The following is a 24,984-nucleotide window of genomic DNA, read 5'->3' as shown; positions in this document are numbered from 1 at the left end:
GGCTCTTGTATCTGTGTTACACTGGCTTACTCACCCTTTAAACCGGAATACAACAATACTAAGTATAGCTGTTTACCGCATATCTGATGAGTGGGTGTTACTTACCCAGACGAGCTCACACAAAGCCCTACCACCAAGTAAAAACGTATTCAAATTTTTCTACTTTACTAGTTTCCGCCTCCGTGTAACGATAGGGTGTCAGGTATCCTATGTCCTGACAACGTGCAAAATTGTAGAATTAGAAATGAAATTGGAGGAAACGTAAATAAAAGTAAATATTGGTTTTTAATTTTTATTAACATAACCAATCAACTAGTCTAAATCTTCAAACAATAAATGCAAGCTAATTAAATAATTTACGAGCCTACCTTACGAACTAATGTTAAGCAAATATTACATATGCAAATGTCAATGTGACATTTGAGGTCAGTGGTTGAGAACATTTCGAGAGCCAGGATTGGCGACTGTTGCATTTTCAACGAGGGACAGTTCCCTAAACATACATAGCTAAGTATGTAATAGTAAATAAATATTAAAATAATGATAGTGAGTTGGTATGACCTCTATAGGCGTATACTGTCCCAGAAAATTTTAAACATTTTATACCACTCATTTTATAAAATATTGTACAGATTTACTCATATTGATGATCAAAACAATGTCGATATTACGTCATACACTATATGTTATCATTTGAAAATACTAAAGAGTTAAATGCAATTTATTGTTGATAAAAAATTACAATTTTTTCAGTGCTTTAATGGCCTGATTGAATAACTGGAGCTTTATTTATTATTAAGATGTCTGCTTAAGCCGCTTCAGATATTTGCAGCGCCTCCTTGTGCTCGTCCACTTTGGTCCACCTCTCGCTCACCTTCCACAACCACTGTGCGAGCTCGTAATCCTGTGCCGTTTCAGATGGATTCACTTTTTTCATGTCCCTATTCAAATTAAATACATGCATTAGTGAAAAATTTATAATCTAATTATTTAAAGCAAAGAAATGGTAACTATAAATTCTTACACAAAGTAATCCCCAGCACAATTCTGAAGTTTCGGATCCAGAGCCGCGTGTATGATCACCTGGGCGCCAGTCCTGGGCAGCTTCATGACAGGCCAGAATATCGGGTACACGATGAATCGTGTGATGCTCTTCATCATAGCCATATGCCTCGTGAGATTTGTGTCTGAGAAGCCAGGATCCACCGCCGCGACAGCCACGCCGGTTTCTGTAATCGTATCCTTAGCTCACAAAGATGACTTAAAAAAGTTTATAAATTTAAATGTCCCAGTGCTGGACAGATGCCCATCTTCTGTTAATGAGGTGTTTTGGAGATTATGCCATGGCGTCTGGCGCCCACCATTTCAACTTAAACACAACTAAACAAAGTATCGATGTTTGCTGGTAGGATTAATTTTGTTTGGGTGGCACCACATACGTGGTGCTTGATTGTAGGGCTATTTGCTAGCCCAACTAGGTAAGTACAAAACACTCATATATATTTTACCGCCAAACAGCAATATATATTATTGTTATGTTCCGGTTTATTGGGCGAGTGAGCCAGTGTAACTACACCAGGGATAATATAACATCTTAGTTACCAAGGTTTATGGCGCATTGGCGATGTACGAAATTGTTAATATTTACCTATCCTATTCGAACCTCGGTTATATTGCTACTCTACTTTGGATAGAGGATTGCCTCAGAATTTGATTCTATAAAAAATCTCACCAAGCATTCTTCTCCCAAGTTCCCTCGCGAACAGTACGTTGGCGAGTTTGCTCTGCTTATAAGCAGCAACGGGATCGTAGTTGGTGGACATGTTGAGGTCGTCCGTGTATATTTTGCCCTTCATGTGTGCGCTGCATGAGACAATCACGACCCGACTTGGTGCTGACTTCTGAAAATTAAAGATTTAACTGTAATTAGTTTTAAATCCGAGATGGCCTAGTGGTTAGAAAGCGTGAATCTTAACCGATGATCGTAGGTATTTGTATTTATAATTCATCTCGTGCTTGACGGTGAAGGAAAACATCGTGAGGAAACCTGCATGTGTCTAATTTCATTGAAATTCTGCCTCATGTGTATTCCACCAACCCGCATTGGAGCAGCATGGTGGAATATTCTCCATACCTTCTCCTCAAAAAGGGAGAGGAGGCCTTAGCCCAGCAGTGGGACATTAACAGGCTGTTACTGTACTTACTGTTGTTTTAAAAAATGCCATATTTTCCATGTTATTTCTTCTCTCTTTTGAGGAAGTAAGACCTTAACCGTTTTGTTAAATATAGAAGCATTAAGCTTATTATTGTTAGACAAAGTGAAAACTGATAAAATTATATCAGTTGGTACGAAAATTAAAATACCCTGACCTGAGAAGAACAGGCAACAGAAACTTCGCAATATTTTTTTCCTATTTTTTAAGTGTTTCCAATCTAAAGACACCTCACAAGACAAAACGTATCGAGTGGATTACGCTAGACACCGTTACAATCTGCCACTGACAACAAAAAAAAACATAACGCTTTGCGGGTAAAAATGTATCTGTAAGTCGTTAACTCACTTCAATTCGCCCTTTTTTTAACGCTGAAAAAACGCGTTACGCGTTTCTCTCATGGGAACAGTGGGGGGGTATGTGGGGCTCGCCGGTGTCCAAGGCGCCGAGTGCGCTCCGAACATCGGAATACCCACTAAAAAACCCGCGGTACCCTTTCCGTCTTAGCGAGGAGCGCCACGGGATCGCTTTCGCATGCGCTTTGGCGCTTCACTTCAATTCTCCTGCCTCAAATTAATGCCACATTGCAATAGCTTATTAATTAAAGTCTATTTTCGTCCAATACAAAGTTATCTTAAAACAATATTTACTTTCAATGTGTCCTGCAACAATTGCGTCAGTAGGAAGTGTCCCATGTGATTGGTGCCCAGCTGGGTCTCGAAGCCGTCCCGCGTGACGCCCTTGGGCGTCTCCATGACGCCCGCGTTGTTCACTAGCACGTGCACGTGCGGTTCTTCTTTTTTAAACCTTAAATCGCAAGTAAACATATTTTAATTAAAAATTACGAGTTTAGACAATCATTAATTGCGTTTTTAATTATATTCTACAATATAGAGTGGAATTCAAAACGCATATAGTATTGGAAGCATCTTTAACTTTTTCATTTCAACATACTAGCATAATATTTCAAGGAATTAATTACATCATTTATAAGTATTTCAATGTTATGTCCCTTGTGTCTGTAGTGTACTCATTTAGCATTTCAAACGAAACACGATAACACTAAATAAGGTGGTACCTATCCGAATAGGCTTGCACAAAGCTTTACCACCAACTAAATGGTATTAAAACTTACGTAATATACTTAAATGTAATAAAAATATATAGTTTCTAACCTATCAACAAAATTCCTAATGGATTCAGTGCTGGCGAGGTCGCAGGGTCGGCAGTACACGAACTTGTTGTTAGTCTCTAACACAATTTCACGACGAACCTCTTCGCACTTCGTCATGTCGCGACATGCCATGAACACCTGAATGGGATATCAAAAATTCAGGTATATTGTTCCTTCACGAGTAAAACGTTTGTAAAGTTTGTTAGTATAGGAAAACAAGTTATTGTTAACAGGAGATGATTTTATTTTATTTATTAAGATAAAATTAAGAGTAATTGAATCAATACAATATTTAAAAAATTAAGGGTCTCTATTAAGGAGAATACCTCATGCAATGAATAAGGAGATATTGCTTACATTATATAGTTTAATACAATAAAATATTTTAACATATTGTAAAAAAAATAAAATAATAAGACATGCAAAGCAAAATAGATTATAAAAACAATAATAATCAAAAGGCATATAACCCAGACAATATATTCTTGCAGAACTGAAGTGAAGAGTCACCAAATGGATACATGGAGGCACTTTACTCATTTAAGATTTTGCAAAAAAGTGCTACCAGTGAGTTACTTCCTAAAAGTGTTTTACGAAAAGGCGTTACTAATGAGGCTATCAGCTTGCGTGGGTTTAGAATCATCATATATATACTATTAAGAGTTTTATATAAAAATGATGATGATAATGATGTCGTCCTGACCGCAAACACAGGTGAACCTTCACGCCATAACTTTCATAATTTAGTGGAACGGCAATTTGACGCGATCGGAAAGAGTTCAGGCCCAAGACCAAAGCCGTTATGTGCTTACCGAGGCACAGGAGTGTACACACTTCCGCCTTCTAGAGTCCGGGTTGCTACTGGGACTATTCGCCAGAAAAATTGAATAATCAACTTTTGTTTGCCCGACCTGCGGTATTAAACCAGGGCCTGATCCGACTGATCCCAATCTGCGGTTACAGGTTATAAGAAAGTACAGACAATCCCTCTCGTCTTGAGGAGAAGATTTTGGAACTTATAACACTACATTGGTGTAATGCGAATTCAATACATGAACGTACCTTAGCCCCACGCTTAGCGAACTCCCAAGACGCTTCTTTGCCAATACCGCTTGTAGCTCCTGTAACGATCACCGTTTTCCCTTCTGCCATTATAGTTTTGTCAAACGGTACTCCACCATAAACGTCTCTAAAACATAATAGAAAATAATTAATCCAAACAGTTCATAAAAATATTTTGAAGTATTTTTTATCATTTTTTCAAGTGATGTTACAAAGCTTAATATTAAATCTTATATAATTTATCTTGTTATATATATTTAGCAGTCACGAGATAACGTCTGAGCTTGTACACTTTTTCAGTATTTATGTAATGTATTAGAAACCCAACATAATAAATAAGAAAATTGTATGTTTTTCTAAATAATAGAAGGTATAAGTAAGGTTATGTCAGTTAATAAAATATTTATAAATGCTATCTCATTCTCTATTGGCATCTCTGTTGCACTTTTAACCCATTACGGTTAGAAAAAAAAGTTCGCGATCAAAAGTCAGTTTGCGCGCGAATAAAAATAGGTACAGTATATTTTCGCTGTAGTGTGGATTATAACTATTTGGAGCGATAACATACATATATATTACATATTAATTAACTTATTTAATAAATTAATTTTATTATATCGAAGTTATGCATGCGGTGTTTGCTTTTAAATGGGTGTACATAAAATATCTAGTTTTAGTACATAATTTATTGAGATATTATTTACGTAACATCCGCTAGCAAACTTTTAATAAATAAATAAGTATATTTGTAATATAATTAACTTACTTAAAAATGCACAGCGCGCCCGCCCCCGCCGCCAGACCGGTGAAGATAGTGATAGGCAAGTTAGGCACCCACATAGCTGGTGAAAATAATACGTAAATACACAAGAAACACATTTATTCGTTTAGTATAATGACCAGTATTATATATATCTTTAATTTTATTTGACTTTTAATCTTTTCGCACTGAGCGTCTGTTTCCTTGATAATTTAATTGCTAGATAATTTTGGTTTGATGTATGTAAATGTACTTCTGTGCCTCGGACAGTACGTTACGTAAGGTTCTATCTCCGGCCTCGTCGGATTACCTACATTTTTTACATAGATGGTAAGTTTGTTCATTTCGCGATATTCAGATGGGGCTGCAACATTATACTCGCGTTAGTCTCTGGCGTTTATACATAGATATCGAGATGCGTTTAACTTCTTTTTTTTTGTCGTCTTCCATATAAAGGTGAGTAAGCCAGTGTATACATCGTTATAGTTGCATAGTTAGCGGCATATGGACAATGTAAATAATATTTTTTAGTGTCTTGTCTATGAGCGACCGCTTATCATAAGATGGCCCATAAGCTGATGTGCCACCACTAAATTTTCATGTGCTTAACTTGTGATTATAATTCATCTCGTGCTAGACGGTGAAGGAAAACATCGCGAGGAAACCTGCACGTGTCTAATTTCGTTGAAATTATATCACATGTGTATTCTACCAACCCACATTGGAGCAGCGTGGTGGAATAAGCTCTAAACCTTCTCCTCAAAAAGGGAGAAAGAAAGAGAAGAGAAGCAACTACCAATTGTCAATAAATGATTTAGGTATTTAAGGATATAAAAATAAAAAAGATTTACTAAGACATTTCTTATGTTTATTTCATTTCGGTGTATTTCTAAACGCCGTGTCGTCATACATACAGTGCGCACATAATACAATAAGCTATTTATAATTAAAAAGATGATTTGAAATATATGAGAACACTGTAATATATATCTATGAGTTAAATCCGTTTAAGCCGACAAAGATCCGGCATGTACATAGTATACTTAGTACTACATAATAAATAATGGATTTTAACGTAAATCTTGTAAATATTATTAAAAGTAAAAAAGTGGCAAGAATCGATCCACAACCACGATGCATAGTAGGAACTAGAAAGGCAATCAATGATCATAATATTGCACGTATCCTCATATATTCCTGACTTTATGGAAGAATATTATAATTTATTTCAGACACAGAGTTGTATTAATTAAGGAGCCGGCGCAGCGCAGAGCATATTTCGATATTCGAATCGGACACCGACGCTCGGGAATGTGCAGCGAATGTGCGTTTATCCGCGCAGTAAAATTTACGCGATGCGCGCTAATTGATTGGCATTTGGCATTAAAAAATAGTCTGCGCTACTTTTTGCCAGATCCACGCTTGGCCGCTCATAGTTTTTGTAACCATTTGATGTATTCCATCTTAAAAGGATTATAACTTGTATGAGTGTTATGTTGGCCAGGGTTTATACAATTACAATATATTTGATATCAGAACAATTTGTTGTTATAATACACATCATTGTGAACAGTCAGATTTAATGTGCTTATGAGTTAATTTGTTTTTATATAAATTTTATTGAAAAATTTTATAAAAATTTTGTAAATTGATATCATTAATTATTTCTTAAACTATATTATTATATATTCTCTTAATAATATAAAACTTTTTTTCCCTTTTCTGGCGTGTATCTACGCTATTTGAGCGCAAAATAATATAAAACTTTAAAAGCATTTCGACACATTTATCATTTTTCACATAACGCATATAACAGACAAATAGACAATATTTTAATTTTTAATATTAAACTTACAGATAACAAAAAAAAACAGATATATATCTCTGACTGTTCACAAGACACAGTTAAAAGAATAACAAAAATGCAATATAACATTTCTTTTATAGTTATCTAGATTTGTTAAAACAGCATATAAAACTTGATATCAGACATTTTAGTACACTGTTGTTGACGACACTCGAGTTCTAGTTATTGTTTTAGATCACTATAAAGTCTAGACAGATACTACACTTGATTGATAAAGGCATATATTATATTTACTTCAATAATACATAAAATCAGCATACAAGGGAATTTCATTTTGTTACGTTTCTTTGTTCTATAAAAAACATTGTTAACGCTGAAAAAACAAATAACTATTCTAAAATTAAACGATATCTAAACATGAAATGTCTTAACAATATAATTGATCTGTTTGGTTGCGATTTCACTGAAATAGCTTGCAATTTCTGTTTGCAACTGAAATACAAGACTATCTAAATAAAAAAAAAAATGATTGCTATCCTAATTGAAAATCCAAGTTACCACAAGTTATTTTTCGTTTAGTGGAAACGCAACTTTAGATCTACGTTAAATGAATTTATGGACTATAGTTAATTCTATTAATTTAATTATAAAAATTGACTGTTTTGTTAGTAGTTAGCGAAATTGGTAGATCGAATAGTTATGAGTTGTACTGAACACGAATATTCGGCTGAATGTTGCTATATTTTATACCATAACTGACATGTGACAATACTTTAAAAAAAAACGAGCTTTAATGTCGATTTAAAAATGGTGACGTAGGAATTAGGACGCTTGAGTTACAATATACATCTCAGACGACCCATCCGAGCGTCAGATGAATGTAAGCGTTTGTAAAATAATCGGCCGATTAATAGTATTCGTTACAACAAAGTTCGGCCCATCGTCATTTAGTAGACTAAATTTTAATAAAACACATTGAACATACAAAATTATTAATTAATTACGTAAACACAGAAATTATTTGTAAACATTAATATGTAAATAAAAATATCACATGTGCATTTTTAATTTATTGTGCACTTACGTTTGAAGGGTACAACAACGACTAGGAACCCTTTATCCTTTTTAATATTCTGAACTCCGATTTATATTAATGTTGAGAAAAGGTACAAAGTATTTAATACTGTATAATCTTATTTTCAATAAATGAATATATTATATAAATTTATTTTAATATAGATAATAAATACATACATTTAAAATCGCTTCACAATAAAAAAAAAAATGTTAAATTCAAAGGAAGCAAGAATATATTTCACTATTGTGTAAAACATCTTATAAATATACTTTAATATGTCTATATGTTTATGAGATTCTAATTTATTTATTTACATATAATAGAAGATATTTTATTTAATTGCTCCCTTAGTTTAACATCTACAATATTCGTGTTATTCTATAATCCTATCTAACTCTATGGGATGATCCAAAAGTTGTATTATGTGATATTTTTATAAATCTATAAAACCTTCATTCTGTTACATGTATAGTGAATTCATTCATAAGACAAATATATTACTTAAAAAAACATAATAGACCAATGTTCATCTATAATTTCATTTGGTAATGTTATAAACATAAAAATATACAAAACCAATAATGATATTCAAACTAAAAAGGGTGTTTGTACTTTTTTTAAATGCAATTAAAATTATCTTTAGTAAATCTATTTCTTACTTGTATATATGTTTAAAGCAAAATTTAAATAGCTGTTTCATACTGTTAATGTCATACAAATTTTTTCTACATGTAATAAAATATGTGCAATACAAAAGGGCATGTGACTTAAAAATGTACAATTATCTAGTAAAGCGTAAGGTATTATTGTATTGCAGATCTTGAGCCCAGTTATGATGAGCTAAGGACATTTAAATGTCTCATGAAACTATTCTATACGAAACGATTCTATGGTGCGATTGCCATTCTAAAATCCTAACATTTGTAGTGTATAACTTAGGCTTATCTGTATCTACTGTTTTATATTCTGCGTTTTAAACGCTAAGTGTAAATCATGCTTAACTAAGCGTACAATAGATATGGTTTTAACGTTGACTAGTCGTAACACAGTGAGTTAAGTCATGGAGTTAAGATTAGCTCGTTTTTGTATTAAGTGTTGTGGTGCTTTTTGATTTTGAATTGTCATTTGACGGTAGTGGTCTTGCAATGCCGACGCGTACAATTCCCCGAGGTGCTCCTTTCAAAGCCTGCACAGCTTGGTCAAGGGTTGCATTTTTTATACTACTTCCATTTACTGACATCACTCTATCTCCAGGTGATATTTCACCATTCTTCTCAGCTACACCACCAGGTACCAAGCTTCTAACTACAATTACAGTCCCATTAGGGTCTACTGGATCTTGATAATCCAGAATTGAAAAACCGAGACCCTGATCTCCTTTAATAAGTTCCACAATGTCCTCTCTACTTTGCCACATGGCTAAGCCAGATACACATTCCAAGGACTTGGATTTTTTGGACTGACTAGAGTGGTTAGTCAATGTTGCAGTACTGGATGTGTTTATAGATGTATCTGATTGAGCTTTTACAAGAGTTGTTAAATTGTTTAAGCTGCCGGATATGATTTTCCTTGCTTCAAAGCCTTCTCGGTCCTGTGCTAAATTAATAACAGGTCTAGGCCCACCCTCAGTGTTACTTCGAGCACAAACTAGACGCACACGATTTGGTAATTGTTTAAGAATATTTACAACTTCTGTATGTGTTAATCCATGCAGCCTGTACTCATTAACTTCAAGTAGCTCATCACCAGCAGTGAGCGTGCCTTGCTGTCCAACTGGCCCCTCGGGAAGGACAGATCTTATATAATGGTGGGGTCGCACTTCCTGACCTCCTTCTACATCCACCGTTCCTTCTAGGCTTATTCCTAAACCTGAAAGCTTGTGTACTTCAGCTACTATTATTTCTTTTTCTGTTCCAATTTCTTCTTCCCATTTCTTCCTGATCACCTCTTCACCTATTGCCAGTATTGCATCAATTCTTTTATCTAATTCTTCTTGGGTTGGTTCATTATCTTCATGATCATTGTCATCACCAACTTCTAACACACTTGAATCTATAGTAGTATTAGACACAGGCTCTGGTTCAATTTCAACTGTACTATTGTCAGCTTGTGAAGGCACTGGAAACCAAGTGAGGGTGGTAGCCGAGGGTGATGGTGACGTTGGTCTTTCCTCATTGAATATGGCTAACTGAAGATGTTCAAACTTTGGACCCCTCAAGTATCTTTCTAAAACTAAATGCACCGATATACCAGTATTTCTTAGTATCTCCACAGCCTGAGGATTACTTTTATCAGCTAAGGAAACACCATCAACTTCAATAATTCTATCATTAATCCTGATTTTACCACTTTGCTCGGCACTGCTGCCTTCAATTATACTTTTCACAAATATTCCTGATAATTCTTCTTTCTCACATACATAACCGGCCACAGTTATTCCTAAGCCATACACATTCTTGTTTAAATTCACATGCACGATGTCCACCTCGGGTAAAGTTGGTATTTCAACAGGTACTGTTATAGTTATTGTTGGTGAAATGTTGTCAGCTATAATTGGGTTTACTGCGATCTGCTGTGGATTCTCGCTTAACACGCTGACAGCTGCCACCAAGTTCTCAACATCGCCGTTTTGGCCGTTTATATAGTCACTGTAGCATTGCGATAAATCATACACTGCACCGTAACCAGTTTCTATTAAATGACGATCGAGAAGTTCAGGGTCAGCGAGTAGCTTCGTAGGTACAAGCGCTGTCCCCGGAAGGGGAGCACGGAGTGCAGCTGCAGGATCCGCAGGCCGTGCGACTAGTAGTCGAACAGTTGGCCCTGCCTGACGCAGGACAGAGGCAACTTGTTCAGAGGTAAATCCTCGCAAGTTCACTGATCCAACCTGCAGTACGTGATCTCCGCTCTGAAGTCGCCCATCTTTATCAGCTATTCCACCGGGAAGCACATACTTAATCACCACGCCCGTGCTCCTGCCGCCGACTAAGTTAAAACCCAATCCATTACCATCATTTATAAGCTCAACCACTTCCACCTGCGCCCACTCCGTGCTCAGTACCATCGTTTTCCTAACCATCGGAGCCTTTAGAAGTTACGTGATGTGCACGACGAGGTTATGACCGTCCAAAACATACATCGCGATTAGGAAGATGATAATATCTAACTTTTTTTCACTTACAAAACAATAAAAAATATAACCATGCAGCCGTTAACGCAAAAAATTTGTAAATTAGATATAAAAATGACATTTACATACTTGCTGAATTGGAGACAGCGAGAATGTGGCCAGCTTCCAGCAGGTATACTTAACGAATACTTATGGAAAATGTCAAAAAGTGATAATTTATAATTTTAATTAAAATATATATTTTTTATAAATTGTGTTTACATTAAATAAAATAAAAGAATATTTTTTACTTATAATAAAACATTGATAACTTACAAAATACTTTCATTTTTGAAATATAATATTGTTTTCTTATACCAATAATAGATGTCGTTAATACTATAGGCTCACGTTACCTTAGCAGTTTGGTTCTATTCGTCAAAAGATGGCACTATTGAGGCTTTACATACTTATTTACTTTTTTAATTTTAATTTTATTTTATTATATTAGTTTATTTTAAAGCTCATTTTCTTTTTAACATTTTTTAGTAATTTTTAATTTGTCAATATAATGTTTAAAGTATTTATTTCGTCTAATCAAGTACTTTGCTATATGTCAATTATAACATTAGAATTATTTTCAGAATAAGAATTTGTAATATAGCTGCCTTCATATGGACAAAGCCTTTGCCCACAAGTGTTAACAACAAAGTTTTTAACACTTTACATATTATTATTGGTAAAACAAAATAGATAACTTAAAGGTTGGTTCTAAAATATAAAGGTTGCGGCAATTACCTATAGCAAATTCTGAAATTGGAAATATAAACATATTCATAGGAAATAAATAGTTGGAAGTATACCTAGTTGGGTGTATAGGTACAATAAAATCAATGCAATTGAAAGTGATGGAATAAAGCGTAAATTGATTAGGTACGCCATAAGTTTAACGTTTAGTTACTCTTTTCCAATTGCGATAACGAGCGAAATTCTATACATATCTCTAAACATATACAGGTTCTAATCAAAGGTTTTTGTACGTAGTTTTTTTTTCTTCAGTTACGACTTACTCTAAATAATAACAATATTCTCCATCGCTTCCAATCACGCTTTCGACCTGGAATACTGCAACCATCATTACGAAAATTTTCGTCTGTGTTTGTGGTATTCGGCGCTCAGAAAAAATCTAATCTAATCTTATAAATAAGATTGATAGGTTGGTTTGCACAAAGCCAGTTTGGATAATTACCAACAACTCATTACGTATTCTATCGCTAAATATTACTTAGTATTATTGTTTTCCGGTAAGAAGGGCGAGTGAGCCAATTTATCTAATTATAGGTACAAGGAACATAATATCTTAGGGCAGCAATTCTAATTAAAAATGTAAATAAAATCTTCATTTCTGTTATGTGATACCTACTAACAAATATGTATATAAAAACTAATTTTCTCCCGTCGTCTAAGGGGGAAGCTTAGGGGGGAAAGTGTTAGGTATAAAAAGTAGCCATTGTCCTTCCTTGGAGTTCAAGCCTACTTTATACATAATTTTTCATCAAAATCGGTGCAGTCGGTTACTCTTAAAAGCATAAAAGAGACAAAGGTACTTTTCCATTTATAATATATATATATATATATATATATATATATATATATATATATATATATATATATATATATATATATATATATATTCAATTAAAACACAAATCATGACAATTATATAATATTTAATCAATAATTTTGATTCAATATTATGTGAAATCGCAATAAGGTAGGTTGGATCATACACATTCTGAAATAATACACATTTTTATTTCATACGTAGGAATTTTATTGTAATACAATATAACCCAATAAATAACAAGCAAATAATAAACGCATACATACAATAATATAACATTCATTAATTAAGTTGCTTTAAAATATTGGCAACAATGAAAATAAATAGAAAAGAAACATGAATATATACAAACATTTATTTGTATTTTCTTCAGTAGGTAATTACATACTCTAATAGTGTAACGTTTCGACTTGATGTTGATCAAAAAACTCACTAATTATATACTATTTCATATAAGTATATATGTAATTAGTACATATTATATACTTATTGGGCCCACAAATTAATGCTGGTTCATTTTTCGCCTACAGCATCAGCAGGGATTGATCTTCAATGGGGAATAACATTAGCAGTCTTGCCACCAATCTACGCGTTCATGATTTAAGCAGTATCTTTTATTAAATGTACATACATTTTAAATTCAATGTAAATAACTATTAATTTTAAAAAGGTGTGTTATACAATTTTATTATAAAGGTATGTATGTATGTTTGCACTAGCCTTCTTTGTAATTCGAATCTTACTATAACCGCGGTAGTTTGTACGAGATCGTGATAAGGCAGCTTTTGCATGCAATTTTTTTTTTTGTAAAACTTGTTATTTTTGGAATTAAGTGCAAACATACTCACATTACAACAGCATATATAGTATATAAATATTATAATAACGAAAACAACACTAAAGATTATAATAGTGTATAATTGACACTTAATAACACTTAATACTTAGGTACCTAATATAAATATGACTTGTTTGTTTGTAATTCAATTATAATAATAATAATATCCTGGGTCATTTTTCACTCATCGGTCATCTGAACCGAAATTAAGCTTGACAGAGCTTGTACTATGGAAACTAGACAACTGATATACTACTTTTCTTTTGTAAATACATATTTATATAGATAATTACAATCAGACTCAGGACAAACTGACATGTTCATGCACACAAATGTCTCTCCTGGGTTGGAACTCACAACCTTCGGCTTGAAAGGCAATCTACCAACTACGCCAACCTCGTAATTTTTTTTTTTTTTATAGAATAGGAAGGTGACCATCAGGTGGGTCCACCTGATGGTAAGTGGTCACCAAACGCCCTTAGACATTGGCATTGTAAGAAATGTCAACCATCGCTTATAGCCAATGCGCCACCAACCTTGGGAACTAAGATTTTATGTCCCTTGTGCCTGTAATTACACTGGCTCACTCACCCTTCAAACCGGAACACAACAATATCAAGTATTGCTGTTTTGCGGTAGAATATCTGATGAGTGGGTGGTACCTACCCAGACGGGCTTGCACAAAGCCCTACCACAAGTAAGCCCTACCACCAGTAAAAAGCCCTACCACCAGTCATTAATTCAATTACTTCGATTTAGTTTTTATTTTAATTTAATTTAAAATCATAAATTAAAATAATATTAATATGAGATTATTGATAGTTTGAATATAAGAATTTTCTTAATTTTATAACTAAGAAAACATTTTTGGTTAAAAATTTACAAAGTAATTTAAAAATGAATACGTATATGAGTAGGTATATTGTTCGTAATAGGTAAGGTAAGGAATGAAGATCTGTCAAAACCAACCCTCATTGGAGCAGCGTGGTTGAGTAAGTTCCAAATCCAATCCAAAAAGGAGCTTTGTAATACATGCATTTATCCAAATACCAATGTCGCTATTCCAAACTTAGTTATATTACGTAACAAAGTAGAGTCGATAATAATATTAGAATTTAGTTCTTGTAATAAAAGAAATGTTCATTTTAATGTGTAGAAGTAACTATAATGTACAATTGTAAATTTAAGCATATATTATAACAACTTCCAATTTTAAAGGAATACAAACGACTCTATATAATCCTGACTTAAGGCTTTCAATTTTTGTGCCTAATAAATTATATATATTTTTTTTAAATTACAATTAATTGTTAGAAAATTATAATTATCACATAGCTATCAAACACATTTTCATAGATAATATTAAAGCAAATATTCATACTTTAATATTATCTATGAAAATTTGTTCATATTTATAAGGATAATTTATTTTTTAATCGTTCTTTTTTTAAACTTAATCGTATTTGTTTACTGCCACTTATACAATAAAATTGTAATAAAACTGACCATAAATTTTTCCGTCATTCGAACATTTTAAAATGCTTTATTTCATTTCAAATTGTGTTAATTAAATTAATACCAACTTTATTCACTTAATTTGTGATCATGAATCAACGTAAATAAGTATATGAAAATTCAGTGGTGCTTCGTTGGGTTTGAACCCACCATATTTGGATAAGATTTACGTGTTCTACAACACTGAGACATTGCGGCTAATACCTAAATGTACTTATAATTCCAGAGACAAAATAGGTTAAGTCTTCTTTTTATTAACATAACGGTTGCCAGAATTGAGTTGACAAAGTGTATAGAATACGTCGATTTCAACCGCAGGCCGAAGGTTGAAATCCGGAAGTACGATTGAATTTAAATGTCCTTAATGTATGCTTATAATTAATTTTTAATAAAGGAACATATTGTGTGGAAACATATTGTGTCGGATTAATATATTACATACATATGCCTGCGTTGATTTATATCCACGACCCATAGTGAACTCAGCTGTGGGGGATTCGGACAATGGGCTGCTTTTTCTTTTTTCTTTCAAATGTTAAATTACTGATGCCAGCTAAAGGTGTGAATTTCCTCAAAGCGTATTTTTTTATACCTAAGATATACTACGTGATGGTATGGTTACTATCGCTCATCTTAGGAACATCTTTGTGCCTTGGGAACTAAGATGTTATGTCTTTTGTGCCTGTAAAGTGTTGTTACACTGATTCATCCTTCTAAACCCTTCCACCAAGTGACTTTTACCCGTTATACAATATTTATTATAGTTTATTTAGTATGTTGTCGACTAGCCCGTTGACTTTTATACATTCGCAATTTGCCTAATTATTATAATTAATAAAGGTATTATATACGTAAGTAAATGTATTAATTTTTCTATTGATTATTAAGTTTATTTCATTAATTTTCCTAAAAAAAGATTGTACACTTAATTGCTACTTGGACCAACTGGGTATGCCTAGTGCCTTGAAGAAGTAGTTTAAAAAAAAAGAATGTCACAATAATATTATGACAACTAAACTAATACTTTAGAATAGAACGAATATAAATTCAAAGGTTATCTGCATGTCTTTTTTTTAATTATTGGACCTACCTACCTTTTTCAAATGATCTTAGTACCATGATGTAGAGTCGATACCTAGTTATAGATATATATTATTATTAATTATTTAAAATATTTACCTATTTGTAGTATGAACTAATTAAAACAAATACAGTTGTTTGAGTTTCGATTTATTAAGTTAATGATGCCTACAGTACACACTGGAAAACATTGGTAAGCAATATTGGTTAATCATAATAAGTTTTTGAAGAATTTACCTTTAGGCTTCATCATCAGATTAACTTGATGGTACGAAATTGTTATATTATAAACCGAATTAAATACCTACACACCTACATCAATTCGACGTTGGTCAAAATGTTACTTCCTAGATTTGTTTACGTACTGGATTTATTAGTTATATATAAAATACATAACTAAACTATATATGGTGTGAGGACCTAGGGTGTTTCGAACAAGTGAATGTTAATCGATGATTCCGAGCCCAAGCAAGCACTACCTAATTTTCATGTCCTTAATTTGTGTTTAATTGTTTATTATGCATTTCGTGACACATGGGGCAGATTTGCCCTAGCCCAGCTATGGTACTGTTGGCTGTTATATGGCTGTTACTTTATTTTATATATAAATAACACACTGAGGTAAATACAGGTCCCTATATTTTTACTTAGTTCAGATCCTAAGACTACTATATTATGGCTTGAGATTGTTATAATCAATACAAAAGTGCAGTACCTATACAAAACATTTGGGCGATTTCCTCAAATATTATTTTTTGACAAACATATACTCCGTCATACTTATGTACATAACTATTTATACATCTAGATACCTACGAGGCACTATTTGACACTTATCTCTTTTTAGCTTACTTCCAATAATATATATACTTAATATATAATATTATATATTATATATACTTAATATTTATATACTTAGTTAAAATTGAAAATATTAAATGGACTTTACTTTGGTACAGTATATTTTGTAGAGCTAATAATGGAAGTGTTTTAAGCGCCTTTACTATAGCTCTATCTATTATAGCCTTATTACACGTAATTGTTATAAATTAATCTATTTCATAAAAACACTAATGATCATTAACATTTAAGTAATATACAACATTCCAATAAGACAAATTAGTCGACCTATCAACCGTTCAGTCAATGTCCACGTTTAACATGAGCAGCTGCTAGCTGGCAATTAGCAACAATAGCTTTCGCGACACGACGCGAGCACCCCCCACCACGCGGCGCGGCTCACTGCCGCAGCGGAGCCAACGGACTGCGCCCGCGAGGGGCCTGCGGCTTCCACCCGCGACAGTGTAGTCGACCAATCACCGAGCCGGGGCCCCGCCATAGGGCAGAGTCGGCGCGGCGGGGCGGAGCCCTCGGAGTGGCCGTAACCCGCGCCGGGGGCTCGGGCGCCACTCTCGCCCCGAGAGCCACTAGAGGCTGAGCCGTCGAGTGGCGTCGAGTGTCGACCGGTCGGATGTCCGCGGAGGGCGGCGGCTACTCGCCGTGTCCGGCGGAGGCGCTGCCGGAGCTGAGCGCTGCCGAGCTGGCGATGAGCCTGTCGCCCAAGTCGGCGCTGCTGCAGCAGAACCTCTCCCAGCTGCAGCTCCAGCACTCCACGCCTTTCTCCGTCACCGACATCCTGTCGCCTATCGAGGAATACCGCAAGTTGGAGCTGGCGAACAACCCGCCTTCTCCGTACAGGTGCGTGGATCGATCCGGAGGGGGGACCCTCCACCCGCTGATTTTTCGAGTGGCCCCGAAGGTCTCGAGAGTGCTCGAGTCGCGCTCGTAGTCGAAGGATATAGTTCGGTGACGTTTGTTTGTGCAGGTATGTTGTGATCGTCGGTCAAGTGACGATGCGATGTGAACGTGAGGTCAACGATGTGCTTTAGGTACATCTTCACTTGCGTATGGACTTGGACGTTTTATTTATGCCGCGTTACGTTTACAATCGCTAACGGTTTGATTCGATTCGAAATACAATGAATAGCAAAGGACTTCTAGTGGAGACTTGAGATACCTCGCCGCGGCGCCGTCATGACTCTTGAAGCTTATATGCATATGTATGTATGAATGATTAAACACACAGTTACCTTTAGCTACGTTGAATACAGTAGGTATTTACTCTTTTGAGACTTTGTTCTTATTTCAAATTAACAGAAAGTGATTTTTTTTTAATAAACATAAATTTGCCTCGAAATTCAAAATAATTAATAAAATTGAAATATATCCAAATATAAATTTACAATCTAATCTGCATAAAAAAATATTTCAAAACAATAAAGGATAGAATCATATAAAAATATTAATTTTCTCTTTTTCTTTTTGAAAATGGAACTCTAAATACAATGTGTTGCAACTTCAATTTCCGCACAAAACTTCCATTGTCTTAAAAAATCGTAATAATATTGATTTTATATGATGCAATACATATTTATTTAACATTGGTGCCGTGACGTCATTTATTGACTTTTATTTATTATTCAATATATTTGACTTCGTTTGTGGTCAGTGTTTATTTATAAATATCTATTAAATATTTTTTGAATTTCGCCTTAAAATTTTGCGCGTCCATTTTTCATTTATATGTATATTATAACTTAATACTATATTTAAAAAAAAAAAAAAATTATGACGGAATCTTATAATGTTATAGGATATATTACATATATTCTCATAATTAACTAAGTTACTATTTTTGCCTATTCATATTTATATTATGATTATAAGGTGATTTAAATTAATTCAAATTGAAATTTATGACTTGGAGCTTTTGCTCGAAAAGCTTTCGTTACGGGTTAAATAGAATTAATTTGAAATTAAGTAAAATACATTTTTACAATTTTTTTTAATTTACTAAAAGGGTTAAAGTTGCCTTAAAACCTTCGACTTTATTTTTCAAACTTCTTTACTAATTATTAAATATTTTATCTTGGATTTTAACAAACCGATTCTACCGAGCTTTAAAATAATGCACCTTTGCAATACTTACATATATTTTTAATTCGTTGCTGTTTTATTAAAAAGATTTGTATTATCCATTTCAATATTTATTTAAAAATTTATTTAAATTTTTGCACACATATGAGTTAGGTAACATTTCTTTTTTGAATTCAAAATGTACTTATTTAGGTACTCATTATTAAAGCACAAGTTCAAATGTAACTTACCAATTGCATGTGTGCAATAAAGTACATTATATTTTTTAATTTTTTAGGAAACAAACAGTAGGCAGGATAAAGCTTAATAACTAAACGTATATAATTGTAACATTAAAGAAGCTGAATAATACAAAAATTAACAATATATATAGGTCATATTTAAATAATTCAGACGTCTTGTCTGAATTGTAGACAAATAAATTATAATTTGTTTACGGACGTGATTTCGAATGTAAAATAACGTGATTTAATCATTTGAATGTATTATTCCTTTTTATCTGATCCGTTACTCAATTTCCCTATATAGACGAAGCCTGTTGCATTTTTTGCGGACTTGGGCTGTATGATGTAACTCAAAATATATTAAGCACAGACCATCTACAATTACGATTGCAATATTTTTTGTTATATATATATATAATACATTCTAAACTTATAAGTTTTTTTTATTTGATTTGTAATCGTAAAAGGTATGATTTCCGTAATACCTGATTTAGTATAACTTTATGCGAAAATACTGCCTCGTTGGTCTAGTGGCTATATTTAAGGCGGCGGATCCAAATGTCCTGGGTTAGAGCCTAAGAGTTCTTCTGTCGAAGATTCTCAACCCGGAGTCTGGACGTTGGAAGTGAGTACACTTCCGTTCCGCGGAAAGCATATAAAGCCTTTGGTCTTGCACCTAAACACTTTCCGGTCCTGTATAATATCTGTCCCATCGGATTATGAGATTGAGAGAATAATTAATACCTACATCCGTGTTTGCGCACACACTTGTGCACTATAATTTGTCCTGCGCAATTATCTAATTACTCTCGAGATTGGCCGCCGTGGCCGAAAACGGTATGGAGCACACCATGAGGAAAAAAATATTAAAGGACGTCATAATAAAAAAGCAAAACAATTGTTTTTAAATATTTAAAAATTAATTATTTAATAAAGTATAGTTATACGCATTAAAAAAATAAAATATGATTTATGTAAGTTTTATAAAAACGTATTTAAACAATACTTAATTAAACAAATAATAGATATTTATTATAAAAGAAAGTATCTTAGTAACGTTTAACACTTAATATTATAAATGTGAGAAGTATATTTATTTGTTTGCTGTGCTTTCACCCTTCAAGGGACCGTCATGAAATCTGACACACGGATAGCTTAAACAAGGAGACGAATATAAGACTTCCCGATCGAATAATTATGTTAAGTTGATGAATTAGGACATACGTAATATTACAAACCAGATTTTATGCATAGTAATTGATATTATATAAGAAAACTTTGATCTAAATAAATTTCATATAGATTATATATATATATATATGTATAAAAATTATCTATAAACAAAAACAAAATGCGTTAGTATCATGTAGCTGGAGCGTTTAATCAACTTATTTATCTCTTATTTATTTATCTATTTGTTTTTTACTCATCGAGTGTGCTCTCTTAAAAGGATAGATGCCTATGCATTGAACGTTAAGCTACAATTATTTCGGAAGGTAGAGTCTATAAAGAAAAACCGGAAGAAAATCAGTAGTAACTCTTCTCGAATGAAAAACATAGTTTATATTATATAGCAAAGTTTCTCATTTGATAGAACACGATTAACGATTAATAACGGATAAGCACAATTAGTAATTTCACTGTTAATGTTATGGTTACTTTTCACATCACCAGCAGGGCCAGCAGAGCTATTCTGTAAAAACTCGCTTCATTTCTCACCCGTTAAATGTTGACAACCGACTTACGGGTATATACTATTTTGATGCGTGTAATATTGAAATGTAATTATCGCATATAACTTTCTGATATACAGATTATCCATTGGGCACTATAGATTGCCTGTATGCGTGGAGTGGAAAATAAGCTTTTTTTAATATTTATGCTTAATGAAAATGGTTCAAGGCAAATTTCTCTCATTTGAATATGGTAATTAAGTAAAAAAATGTCATAATTATGAATAGAATTACTTTATGGTAGAAAAGTAGTAAATTTGTCGTTTATTGCTATATGGTTACGGCAGTGTCGATAAGTGTAGGTAGTAACTAGCTCGGTGAGTGAAGCTCCGTTTTCGTTTTCTTTTAAAGAAATGAGGAGTGGTCTCCAGTAGAATATTTACGAGAATCTTCCCATATTGATTATTAATTGACAATTTAATGTTAAAATGATTGCGTAGGTACACATTAATTTATAAAAGTAATAATAAAATAATAAATATATTTAATTCAGCGTTGCTTTTCAAGAGACATTTATTTTTCGGTCAGTAGGTTACGGTTAGGTACAGTCGGGCTGATGTGATGGAAGGTGTCGAAAAAATACAATGTCTAGTGTAAACATTATACTTATTATATTAAATTATGTTTTTTTTTTTTTATATTATATTCAATTTCTCCACAGACGTGTGTGTTTTGGGCTATATTTGGTTTCTGAGCGTGTATCAAATGTTTGCTCCGATTTTAAAATTACAAAAACGAAATAACTATTATATCGTACTTATGTACATTGGCGACCTTTTACATTTATGTTATAATTTAATTAGATTACATTATTTATTAGATTACAAATTTTAATTAGATTACATTATGTTAAGCAACTTAAACTTTTATATAAATATTCATAGTCGTTGACGAAATGAATAATTGATTGCCTTTTGCGATATGTCACCCGCCCTTCATTTTTATAAAACTTTGCTTGTCAGTAATTGTCCCACTGTTGCGCTGCTTTTCGCATCTGAGGTTTATCCACGACGGTCCAATGCAATTCGGTGAATACACATAGCAGAATATCATCCGACATAAGCTTAGGTAAATAAATAATTCGATACAAGATTCCATGTATAATATAGGGTTTAATTACCGTTGATTCTTATATGATAGGTATATAAAATTTCTCCTCAAAAAGGGAGAGGAGGTCTTAGTTCAGCAGTGGAACATTCACAGGCTGTTACTACTTACTACTACTACATAAGTTTAACTGTAAATAATTAATATAACTAAATATTATTTTTTTTATTAGTAAATATGAGTAACTATGACGCTTCTAGTCAGTTCATTGAGTTAGAGTAAAAGCTTTTTTTATATAGTATAGGTAGGCGGACGAGCATATGGGCCACCTGATGGTAAGTGGTCACCAACGCACATAGACATTGGCATTGTAAGAAATGTTAACCATCGTTTACATCGTCAATACGCTACCAACTTTCGTTTTGCTTACGGATGGTAAATTTGTTTTCATTATACAAAAGTTTATAAAAACGTTACCTAAGTTGAGAACGAATAAACCAGGTAGTTGATCGTGACACGAAAACGACCAGTTACTGTTGTATAATAATAATTATGAGCGTACTAAAAGGCGTTTAGATAGAACACGCGAGGAAACCCGCTCTGAAATGCTTGTATTATAATTAATAGCGAAAGTATATTTTTTCGTGTCTTTAACATTTTGCATACCACAAGCGGACATGCTGTCAAGTGTTTGCAGAACAAGTGGTGACTGGTGATGGACTCACGCTTGCTTGTTTATACAATGTTAATTTACATCTGAGCAAATACGAGTTTTTGAAGTTATGAAATTTTGTCGTCTCAATACATAAACACCAATGTAAACAAACGCGGTAGCTTTTTCGCCCACATCTTTCTATTACTTCTAACACCTAATAAAATTCTTTTATATATTATTGACAGCCAGTTCATTCCTAATAGACACTAACTCTTAGCCATCTTAGTAATCTTGCTATGGGGGGTTGAGGGTAGGTCGAACAATAGGTATGATTCTAGAAAACATATTAATTTCTATATTTTTATCACTCTATTTTTATAATCTAATATTATTTCTATCAAAAGCGGTTACGTATTGAAATAGCGAATCTGAACAAGCTAAATTATGCAAAAAAATCTTTTCAGCTTTTCCAAGTCTCCTCTACTTACTTTGTACTCTTTCACGACTTACCTATAAGTGTACAAAGTAATTATATAATATCATAACTCGAAAACATTCCTTTTGGGTTGTGTTCATGTTTTCAAGTTTGCCTTTTATAGATATTTATAACTAATCTTTACGCGAAGGTACATTTTTCAAAGGAATTTTCCTTGAGGTTTCCTTAATATGAAATTGGTCGTAAAAAACACAACACCCATTTTTATATATTTTTTTCCTGTTACAAAATCAGAGATTACGTAGAAAATATGACCTTTTACGAGTTATTTACCTTTACCTATAGACCTTTTACTTTTTAATAACATTGATGTACTGATTGCCCTTATTTCTTAATGATTTTTTTAATCAAATGACTTCAAATATACACAGACATAAAGTAAACAGCCTAATTTAGTTACAGTCAGTTTTAAAGAAAGTATTGTAACAGCCCCCTATTGGCCCACTACAACACCAATGAATCAAATCAGCTTGCAATGAATCAAATCAATTGCTTGCAAATGCAGATGGAGATTGCCTAAATTAGAACTGTTACCTCCGATGAAAATAACATATTCTATGCACTACCAGGCTGTCTAGTCAGCTTTTATTTTTAAGCTTCTTGCCAGACTTAACGTAGTACGTTAGTTTGTATCACAGCTTTGACGTCAAGCACATACGAGTGGGTAGTACGTACGTAAGTACGTAGAGGTAGTGATCGTAATAAAATCAAACGGAAGTTTGGCTTTCAAATGTAACAATGATTACCTACTGAATACGAGCGTTACTGACTACTACTACGAATGTATTAGATCAATGTAACTCAGATAATTGACATTACAATTCGTAAATTTACCGGTTTTAATTAATATTGTTTTAACTTGTGACTTAATAAGACAGATTTTACAATGGGATTTGATACTCAGATAGACGAACGACATTATGCAATTGATGTTAATAAAAAATGAGCAATATATACCCAGGCGGTTCCAAATAGGAAATGAGTGCGACGCGGACGCATGAGAGGGTGTGCGGAGTCCCTATTTGTAACGAAATATAACTTGAAAATATCACGCAGATAATTCTACATTTATCAATTAATAAGGTTATATTAAAAATGTAGTTTCTTGTCTATTCTTCTCGGTATAGTCTACATTCCAAATGAGTCTTTAACTTAAATGATCTTGTAAAATGACGATTCAAAGGACTTGTTAGAGCCTATAAATGACCACCACCACAGCACCATTAAAGCACCGTCAAATTGTTTATTACTTTCTGATATTCTTCACACTGATGCACTTGACGTTCCAAATTTTCAACATTGACTCTATGGAATCCAACCAGTCCAAAGATTTTGACTATAGGTACCTTAATAGTCATTTTAGTAAGTAACAGCCTGTTAATGTTCCACTGCTGGGCTAAGGCCTCCTCTCCCTTTTGAGGAGAAGGAGCTTATTCTACCACGCTGCTCTGGTATGGTTGGTAGAATACACATGTGGCAGAATTTCAATGAAATTAGACACATGCAGGTTTCCTCACGATGTTTTCCTTCACCGTCAAGCACGAGATGATTTATAAACACAAAATTAAGCAGGTTAAGGTTTGAATCCACGATCATCGGTTATGATTCACGCGTTCTAACCAATAGGCCATC

At 33.4% G+C, this 24,984-nt stretch overlaps 4 protein-coding genes across 4 annotated transcripts in view; 1 reads left to right on the top strand and 3 right to left on the bottom strand.

The window, feature by feature from the left end:
* LOC126775888 (5'-3' exoribonuclease 2 homolog) overlaps window positions 1–24,984 on the bottom strand; it is a 125,987-nt gene that overhangs the window by 16,832 nt on the left and 84,171 nt on the right. The window lies entirely within an intron of this gene.
* LOC126775895 (retinol dehydrogenase 13-like) lies at window positions 298–11,475 on the bottom strand. Its single transcript, XM_050498058.1, has 8 exons — window positions 11,354–11,475; window positions 5,216–5,291; window positions 4,450–4,576; window positions 3,389–3,525; window positions 2,864–3,020; window positions 1,733–1,901; window positions 1,025–1,229; window positions 298–941 (listed from the first exon to the last, which is right to left on the bottom strand). Exons 2-8 carry the CDS (start codon window positions 5,287–5,289, stop codon window positions 809–811), a joined length of 1,002 nt encoding a protein of 333 aa, XP_050354015.1. The 5' UTR covers window positions 5,290–5,291; window positions 11,354–11,475; the 3' UTR covers window positions 298–808.
* LOC126775889 (patj homolog) lies at window positions 7,007–11,344 on the bottom strand. The gene has a single exon (XM_050498047.1). It carries the CDS (start codon window positions 11,171–11,173, stop codon window positions 9,167–9,169), a length of 2,007 nt encoding a protein of 668 aa, XP_050354004.1. The 5' UTR covers window positions 11,174–11,344; the 3' UTR covers window positions 7,007–9,166.
* The window catches only part of LOC126775896 (homeobox protein Nkx-2.4-like), a 41,952-nt gene continuing 34,672 nt past the window's right edge, over window positions 17,705–24,984 (top strand). The window contains exon 1 of the mRNA XM_050498059.1: window positions 17,705–17,958. Within this exon, the coding sequence (XP_050354016.1) occupies window positions 17,732–17,958 (227 nt within the window). The 5' untranslated portion in view covers window positions 17,705–17,731. The remainder of the gene's footprint in view (window positions 17,959–24,984) is intronic.

This window comes from Nymphalis io, chromosome 19 (genome assembly GCF_905147045.1).
Source record: "Nymphalis io chromosome 19, ilAglIoxx1.1, whole genome shotgun sequence".
Classification (NCBI taxonomy): domain Eukaryota; kingdom Metazoa; phylum Arthropoda; class Insecta; order Lepidoptera; family Nymphalidae; genus Nymphalis; species Nymphalis io.
The sequence above is the reverse complement of the archived record's forward strand: the minus strand, read 5'-3'. Positions and strand labels throughout refer to the sequence as shown.

Bases quoted from the DNA above. Each gene is read 5' to 3' on its own strand.
- LOC126775889 (XM_050498047.1), bottom strand. From the start codon at position 11,173: ATGGTTAGGAAAACGATGGTACTGAGCACGGAGTGGGCGCAGGTGGAA.
- LOC126775895 (XM_050498058.1), bottom strand. From the start codon at position 5,289: ATGTGGGTGCCTAACTTGCCTATCACTATCTTCACCGGTCTGGCGGCG. The intron at 3,526-4,449 runs GTACGTTCATGT...TATCCCATTCAG, and splicing joins TCGCTAAGCGTGGGGCTAAG to GTGTTCATGGCATGTCGCGA. The intron at 942-1,024 runs GTAAGAATTTAT...TAATTTGAATAG, and splicing joins TGTGCTGGGGATTACTTTGT to GGACATGAAAAAAGTGAATC.